The sequence below is a fragment of the Equus przewalskii genome, chromosome 2 (assembly GCF_037783145.1).
Source record: "Equus przewalskii isolate Varuska chromosome 2, EquPr2, whole genome shotgun sequence".
In the NCBI taxonomy this organism is placed as follows: Eukaryota; Metazoa; Chordata; class Mammalia; order Perissodactyla; family Equidae; genus Equus; species Equus przewalskii.
In genome coordinates, this window is record NC_091832.1 from 56,375,491 (window position 1) to 56,384,281 (window position 8,791).

At 54.1% G+C, this 8,791-nt stretch overlaps 1 protein-coding gene across 22 annotated transcripts in view; it reads left to right on the top strand.

Annotated features, from left to right (window-relative positions):
• PTK2B (protein tyrosine kinase 2 beta) overlaps positions 1-8,456 on the top strand; it is a 123,402-nt gene extending 114,946 nt beyond the window's left edge. For all 22 annotated transcript variants that reach the window (XM_070611318.1, XM_070611314.1, XM_070611325.1 and 19 more), the window contains 7 exons: positions 2,227-2,373; positions 2,592-2,627; positions 3,012-3,036; positions 4,476-4,522; positions 5,200-5,337; positions 5,600-5,680; positions 7,357-8,456. In XM_070611318.1, coding sequence (XP_070467419.1) covers positions 2,227-2,373; positions 2,592-2,627; positions 3,012-3,036; positions 4,476-4,522; positions 5,200-5,337; positions 5,600-5,680; positions 7,357-7,572 — 690 coding nt within the window. In that variant the 3' untranslated portion in view covers positions 7,573-8,456. The remainder of the gene's footprint in view (positions 1-2,226; positions 2,374-2,591; positions 2,628-3,011; positions 3,037-4,475; positions 4,523-5,199; positions 5,338-5,599; positions 5,681-7,356) is intronic.
• Positions 8,457-8,791: the final 335 nt, after the last annotated feature.

Consider the following 8,791-nt stretch of genomic DNA (forward strand, 5'->3'; position numbering starts at 1 on the left):
TCCTTCTAGTTGTGGCATGTGGGACGCCTCCTCAACGTGGCCTGACGAGCGGTGCCATGTCCGCACCCAGGATCCGAACCCACAAAATCCTGGGCCGCTGTAGCAGACCGTGCAAACTTAACCACTGGGCCACGGGGCCGGCCCTGACATTCAATTTTTTTAAATCTCATTTTATTATGAGATTGGAAGACATAGGAACAAATCTTCCAACACATGTTAAAATATTTGGTAAGGTGGTGATCAGACCTGGGGCATACTAAACATTTGAGTGGTGGGCATCTTCTTTTAGCACTTACAAAACTACACAGTGCTTTCTTGAGTCTGGTCAGGCGTCCCACCGGTATTTACTTTAGTCTTCCTTAGACCCTACATGTTTCCTATACCTGGAGGGCCCTAACTCTCTCTTCAGAATGTTCGACACTAGTTTCTCTTTGTTACTATTTGCTGAGAGCCTGGGACGGCTGTCCCACTGTGTTTGCAGGTGTTGGCATTTAATGGTGGATATTTATAGCCTTAAAATTCCCTCATTTTGGAGGATCAGCCTCTGTGAGATAAATCTTATGTATTTTTTATCAATTTTATGATTATAAAATACTCTTATGTTCTGAAATTTGTGTTCTTAGAAGGTCTAACTCAGTAGCTCTCAGCTGAAGTGATCTGGCCTCCAAGGGGGCACTTGGCGATGCCTGGAGGCATTTTTGTTACAACTAGGGAGGTGCTACAGGCATCTAGTGGCTGGAGTTGCTCCTCAGCGTCTACGACATATGGGGAATCTTCCCCCAACAACAAATTATCTGGCTCCAAATGGTGATGGTGCTGAGGCTGAGAAAGCCCCTCTAGCTGTCGTTTACTTAGCCCCAGGAGAACAGGGACATTGCCTGCTCTACTGTCACTGCCCTCCCAGCGTGCCCGGCCTATGCCTGCCACGTAGTCGTTTCTTAATAAATAGCTGTTGAATAGATTAACGATCAAAGACTGTTTCAGCAAGAGATCTAACTTGTGGAGAGAAGCATAGTTAGCAATTGAGAGTGGTAATTGAAGCTCCATAAGCTCTAGGGAAAAAATCCCAATATAACTATTTTTAAACAGTGCTTTTATATTCAAGTGTGTTTTAAAGAGTTTAGTGGGGAAAATCTTTTTAGAGACTTGGCAGAGATTATGGCTCGTTAAAGTAGATAGAGAGTAATTTTTAGCATTTTATGCGAGTGACTTGTATGTAAACTGGCCACTTCAAAGGAAGGCTCTGAGGGGCCTGCTGGCCTCGAGGTCATAGAAAGGTTGTGCCCCTGGCAAAGGCCACCTGGGTTTTATGCAATCCAATAAATGCCACTTACGCTCATGAGCCCAGGTGGCCCAGGGGATCGTGTGCAGCAGAAAAGAGGAAAGCAGTTTGAAGGGCCTGAGCAGCTAATTAAATAAATGAACCCTGGGGAAGACAGAGGGAAAGAAGGAACAAGAAAACATGCAATGCCTTCTGTTTCAGAACTAGCGGGTAAAGCTACGAACGGGTCCAAAGCCCCACCGATGAGTTAAAACAAGGGTTAGATTAATGAAGTGATGGGGAGAAGCATTTATTGCGTATCTAGAGACTGTACTTCTTTGAATTTTGTTCTTCACTTTATCCCTTCGCTCATGCATTCTTTGAACCTTTGGCTCAATAACCTGAGCTGCTATCTTAAGGAAGAGTGTGTTTTAACACAAAAGTGCAATCAGAGGGTCATGGTGTCGCTCCTCGCAGGCTCCACCCCACACGGACGGCTTGGCGGGACTGCATACCCTGAGGCTGGAGGCAGCGCCTCTGCTTCTCGGAGCCCCCAGACCCGCCGGGTGATGCTTCCCTGGGGATGGGTGCTCAGGCTGTCTGAGGCTGGCTTTGCATTTCTACATTTAAGTGACAGCAACCATGACAAACGCCAACTGAGAAAATGACCTTAGGGCAGTAATTTGAAAATAAAATTTTATCAGCAGATTATGTAATCATTCGAATACAGTGCATGTTAACCAATGTGTTCTCGGGTTTGGCATTACGCTGCAACACAGGCATGTGCTTGGGGCTGGCAGGCCCCATTGTAACTGTCTGCATACATGGCTGTGGATTTAAGAACAACTTTACAAGAAGAAAGCAGCTGACAGGGCCAAGGCTTGTGGCTCTTCAGGGGATTGTCCCTCCTGAGTCTGGGGACTGGGCTCATTGTGTCCTCTCCTCTCTCCCCACTGTCCTCTCAGGAGGGGGACTTCGTCCGACCCAGCAGCCGAGAAGAGGCCCAGCAGCTCTGGGAGGCCGAGAGGGTCAAGATGCGGCAGATCCTGGATAAGCAGCAGAAGCAGATGGTGGAAGATTACCAGTGGCTGAGGCAGGAGGAGAAATCCTTGGTGAGCAGCCGCTGGGCCTGGGTGGGAAGGGACACCATTCCCTGCAGCACCGCTGGACACACTGTCATGCAAGTGCTTGCATGGGAGAGAGGTCCACGGCATCATGTCAGTTTGTGTCCTCTTTCGCCTCCCCACTGACTAGAGTGAATGCTCTCCATCATTCAGGGGATTTTAGTTCCAGAATCCTAAGTCCTTTGCTTTGGTTTCCTCCTCTGCAGGACCCCATGGTTTACATGAACGATAAGTCCCCGTTGGTAAGTCACTGGGAGAGGTCTCTGCCTTAGAGTGAAGGCCAGGGGACCCCAGCTCCAGCACCCTGGGTCTGCCCCTCTCTCCCTTTCTGCCTCTCACATTGGGAGCCTGTCTTTCTCTTTCCTCTGATCCCCACGAGGCTCCTTTCCTGAGTTCTCACCTGATCGAGACCCTCAGCACCACTTTCCTCGGCCACAGCGCCCCTCAGCCTCCTGGAAAGGGCAGGCCCAGCCCTGGGTCACTTTTCATCAGGAGCTCCCCAGAGCCCCTGTGACTATGACCTCGAAACCTCTACATGCACAGTCAAGGGCTGGGGAACAGTTGAGGGGGGAAGTGGATTGTCCCCAGAGCCACGTTAGTGACATGTTCTCTTTCCTTCCTTGCAGACCCCGGAGAAGGAGCCTGGCTACAGTAAGTGTTCACGCCCTTCCTTTTGGCGGGAGTTTCCTCTTGACATCTTGCATCGAGCTGCTTGCTGACTGCCCCTGGCAGAGAGCAGCAGCGTCTAGTTTCCGTTTTAAGAAATGTTGAGTTGCTTTCTCCCCTTCCCCTCCATCTGTCGGCCCCACTCCCTCCCTGCCTAGTGCCATTTCTCGTCTCTCTCTGTCCTCAGTCCTCTTCCCAGTTGATCTCCTTCTTGCGTTTATTTGGAAGAGCTGGTGATTCTTTCTTCCTTCCTAGCTCCCACTCACTCTGTTGGAGGCTTTATGGAGAAAAATAAAGTAGCTCCACCCGCTTCTCCTGGTAGATCTCACCTTCCCTGGGCCCAAGGGATGGAAGAGAGAAAGAGGGGCAGCCGAGCCCACAGGATCTTTCCAGAAGTCTCTGCTGAAGGGGGGAGGGATGAGCCAGCAGTGAGCCAGGCTCATCATCATCATCTCAGAGGCCTGGGGCTGATGGTAGCGATGATGATGATGATGATGACAGCAGCCAACGACAATGACAACAGTCACAGAGAACTAAACACAAGCCAAGCATGGGCCCAAGTTGCTCACAAATGTCAACTCACTTAATCTCACAGCAGCTCTATGGGATGGGTACAATTTATTATCATGCCCATTTTACAAAGGACATGAAACCAAGGCACAGGAAGGTTAAGTAACTTATCCAAAGTCACACAGCTAGTAATTAGCAGAGCTCAGCTTTGAGCCCAGGCTCCAGGTACCTTCTGAGCTAACCCTCTTATGTGACAGATGAAAAGTAAGGCCCAGAGAGTGTAAGTGAGCCGCCCTAGGTCACACGGCTCTTTGGAGGTGGAGATGAGAGTATAACCAGGTCTCCCGACTTCCACTCCAGGGCTCACTCTCCCAGCAGCTCCACAGGGCTTGTAGGTGTCTTCACTGATCAAAGTGGGAGTGAATAGTGTGGTTCTGCCATTTCACTCCCTGGACTCCCAAACGCTCAAAGCAAACTACTGGGGAATCCTCGCAAATCTACCCCCTTAGCTGCTGTTGCCCCGGGGTGGGGGCTCCACAGCCACCTGCTGCCTTCACAAAGTGAAGTTCTTCCTCCCGGGCTGTCGAGGCCAGTGTGTGTGCTGTCCTCAGGGCCCGGTGCCAGGGCAGGGAGCACAGGCTTGCCGGGGTTGGGACACCCACTGCAGTCACTCCATCTCTGCTGCGACTTTGGCTTTTTCTTTCTGTAAGATGGACAGCAGTGCTTGTCCCCAAGAAAGGGAGGACCAGGTTGACCAGAGCTTCTTTTCCCTGCCTTCTTCCTGGAATTCAGGGTTAATTGTTCTGGGTCTCCCGGTAGTAGAGGAGAGAGGGTTGGTTTGGTTATCAGGAGTCACAAAGGGAAGGGCGAGGATGCTGAGAACTCCCCCTACTCACTCCCCCTCTCCCTTGCAGCGGAGTTCACGGGACCCCCACAGAAGCCACCGCGGCTGGGCGCTCAGGTATGTGTTGGTTGTGCCGAAGCTGGTAATGAATTGGAAGCAGGGCTTCACAAGACTGGAGGCCGTGGACTGAAAAGATTTCGGAGGCCCTCGGAAATCATCCAGTCCAGTATCCTCATTATATAGCAGAGGCCCAGAGAGGTGAAGTGCCTCGTCTGAGGCCACACAGCTAACCCATGAGAAAGCAAGGGGAAGACCAGTCTCCCGTCTCTCGTGCCCTCTCCCCAACCTGGAGGAAAGCCCATTGGTCCAGCCCTTGGAAGAGGAGGTGTGGGCCCCCTTCTTCTCTCAAGCCTGCCTGCTTGGCTTCCAGCACCCACTCTGTTCCTACAGTGGCCTGAGACCCTCACTCTCGGACAGTGGCTCACAGCCTTGGCTGTCCATTAGAATAACCTGAGGAACTTCCAACACCACCTGACCCCCATGCCCAGGAGGTGGTTCGGTTGGTCTGGTGTGAAGCCGGCCACCAGTCTTCTCTAAGGCCCCCTGGCAGACTCTAACGTGAGAACCACTGCCCTGGAAGCAGAAGGGAGGGCAGGGCACTATCATTTCGGAGAAGAGTCTTTTCATATTGGGCTGGTGGCTGAGTGGGCACCGGTGGTGCCTGCCCGGGAAAGACTGGTGCTGCCCCCTGACTCACAGCCTGCCCCTCCGGCGGTCTGCTTCTCTCCCCGCAGTCCATCCAGCCCACAGCCAACCTGGACCGCACCGACGACCTGGTGTACCTCAACGTCATGGAGCTGGTGCGGGCTGTGCTGGACCTCAAGAACGAGCTCTGTCAGCTGCCTCCCGAGGGCTACGTGGTGGTGGTGAAGGTGAGAGCCAGGGGCAGGAGGCGGGGACGGCAAGGTGCAGGCTGCGCATCGCGCCCAGGAGGGAAGCGGGGAGGGGCTGAGCTTCCTTGTCTGCCCAGTAGGTGCCTTTCCCAGGAAGACCCCTAGTACAGCAAGGTGCTCAAAGGGAATCTAGTCCCAGGTAGCCTCGGAAGGTGTGTCCTGTCCCAGAAAGGCTCTTCCCAAGGGAAACCTGAGGTTCTCAAAAGAAAGGTGACGGTCACCCTGCCCCTTTCTCTCCCAGAACGTGGGCCTGACCCTGCGGAAGCTCATCGGGAGCGTGGACGATCTCCTGCCCTCCTTGCCGTCATCTTCACGGACCGAGGTGGGTGTCCTCGTCCCAGAATGTGCCATTGGCTGTCGCCTCTCCCCTTCACCTCCACCTGCCCCAGCTGTATTCCACACAGGAGGCTCATGAGGGCCCTGAGCAGCCTCATCTTGCCTGCTGGGCCTTCAGCAGTTGGCTCTGACAGCACATCTGAGCGGGTACCATAAGCAGCTGAGCTGGCACCCAGAGACTCGGCCAGCTTCCCATGGCGAATGTCCTAGTTTAGACTTAGATGGCTCCAGCGACTTCTCAGTGTGTGAGGATATGCAAAGGAGCACACAGCTGCCCTTCCCCTCGTGCGCTCCTTTATGTGGTCACCCTCCAGCCCAAGGTTAAGGTGCCTGTGCCATCAAAATAGCTGTTAAGGTTTCTTTAATGGGTCATTTAATCTCATTTTCTTTATTTAAGTGAGAAACAAACTATCAATGAAAACCAAAATGGAGTCTTGGTGCCCTACATGTAGGTGGGGCCTAGGGTGGGCAGAATAATGCCCCTGCCCAGACGTCCACGTCCTAATGCCCGGAACGCATGACTGTTACCTTACATGGCAAAGGGGACTTTGCAGGTGTGATTAAGTTAAGGGTCTTGAGGTGGGGAGATTATGCTGGTCCAATGTAATCACAAGGGTCCTTGTAAGAGAGGCAGAAGCAGAGGTCTTATAAGAGTCAGAGGAGGAGATGTGAGGGCAGAAGCAGAGGTTGGAATGATGCCATTGCTGGAAGGATCCACAAGCCGAGGAAGGCAGCGTCAGAAAAGGCAGGGAACAGGGTGTCCCCTAGAGGCTGCAGAAGGCATGCAGCCCAGCTGTCCCTTGACTTTAGCCCCATAGGACCTCTCTGACCTCCAGAACAGTAAGAGAATAAGTGTGTGTTGTTTTAAGCCACTACATGTGTGGTAATTTGTTACCATGGCAATACGAAACATACGGTGCCTCTGCACATTTGTTGGGTGTCTGTCTGGAAACCAGCCATAGACCCCAGCAGAACCCCACAACCCCTGCCAGGCTGTAGTTTAATCCACCATCCCCCAGTGGCCAGGGACGTGGCACAGGTGACCCCCACACCCCACCACTGTCCCCACTGTCTGTGACTGCTCAAGATAGGACGATGCAGGAGGGTGTGGGCATTTCCTGGCTTCCCTCTGGGTGGCGGCAGCAGCCCACAGAGGAGCCCCAGGCCAGCCATCGTCCAGTCACTCATTCCACTTGAGCTCAGAGCATGTGCTCAGCGGTGTGCTAGGCTGAAGATACAGCAGTAAATGGAACCCTACAGCTCTCCCCTACAGCCCAAACCACTGGCCCTGATCTCCTGATTTGACAGTGGACAGCTAACAAGTGAATAAACACACTTGACCACTGACCATCCACTTGAATGTTGGGCCAGCAAGAGGGGACATTGCCATGAAGGGAGAAGGGTCTGTGGGGCTGGATCAGACTGGGCTGGGGCGGGGTGAGCTGGGGTCCAGGATGTCTGCAATGTCTGTCCTTGCTGACCTGGCTCCAGTCCACATGGGTTCTTGGACTCAGCCCAGGCCCAGGTCTGACTTGCCGCCCAGAGAACTTCCGACTGCTTCGGCCACTGCCCAGGTGGACACTTTCAGGGCTTCCTAATCCTCCAGGCCTAGACTTTGCAGCCTCTCAGACTCCCAGCCTCTTCCGTGCACTCTTTCTACAGATTGAGGGGACCCAGAAACTGCTCAACAAGGACCTGGCTGAGCTCATCAATAAGATGCGGCTGGCCCAGCAAAATGCCGTGACCTCCCTGAGCGAGGAGTGCAAGCGACAGATGCTCACAGCCTCCCACACCCTGGCTGTGGACGCCAAGAACCTGCTCGATGCTGTGGACCAGGCCAAGGTTCTGGCCAACCTGGCCCACCCGCCTGCAGAGTGACGGAGGGTGGGCGCCACCTGCCCGCGTCTTCCGCCCCGCCTGTCGTGTACCTCCCCTGCCCCGGCCCCCACCTTGCCTTCGGTCACGTGGGTCTTCTCAGGGGGAAGGCCGAGGGGAGTCCTTCTGCCCTTGCCACTTTGCACGACCCCCTCTCCCCACCCGACCCCCAGACTGTGCTGCTCAGGCTGCAGCTGGACAGAGGGGCCTCAGGGCTGTAGATACCAGGGGATGACAGAGAGGGCTCAGAGGGGGCCCTGCTGCCTCCCAGACACTCCCTCCTCACACCCGCCAGGCAGGTTGGGCAGGGGGGTCACACTGGTGTCCCTAGTGGCCACAGTGGTGTTATGCATGGACATGGCAGGCCCATTTGGGAACCAAGCTGTTCCTTCTCCTTCCTCTTCCGAACTCAGAGGTCCCCCCCATGCACAGAGGGACCAGGGAGGGGCTTTCTTTTGGGGTGGGTGGATGGTGAGATGAGGGATGGACCTGGCTTTCTTGTACAGTGTATATTGGAATTTATTTAATGTGAGTTTGGTCTGGACTGACAGCCGTGTGCCCCCCTGAGGGGGGACCTGGGACACAGTCCAGGAACAAGCCATTGGGAGTCCCAGCACAGGACGCTGTGTTGTCAACATGCCAAGCGTTGGGGAGAAGGGGAGAGACGAGGCCAAAACAGGACTTGGGCCACAGTCCGCTCTCTCCCTCGCCCCTCCTCTTTCTTCCTTCGCTCGCCGCCTCGTCCTTCTTTCTCTCCCTTTTCTTACTCCTCCTTTTCTCTCCCCCTTCCTCATCCCCTCCCTCCCTCTCTCTCTCATGTTTGTGCAGAACACTCTTTTACGTTCTTTCTATTTGACTTGTGGATGAATTAAAATTGTACCATTTGCTTTGTGGTTTGATTGTTTTGTCGGTCTGACCTGCTCTTTGGGGAATGTTGACCTCAGGCCACAGCCCTGGAAGAAATCAATTGTGCTCCTGTTGGGTGCAGATAAAGGGCGATGCTGGGGCTCAAACCTGGGGCTGTGGGGTGACACTGGGCAGCGGGGTCAGTGTGTGCTCCAGCCCCTTTGCCCCGACGCCCGACCAAAGGGCCACTTTCCAGTGGGGTCCAGGACAGCCCCATCCACGGCCACATGAGGAATGCCAATGGTGCCCTCCCAGTTCGCACCAAACAACGAGGGCTCTAGGGGGCTTGGGTGGTCCTGGGGATGCTGAGGAGGGG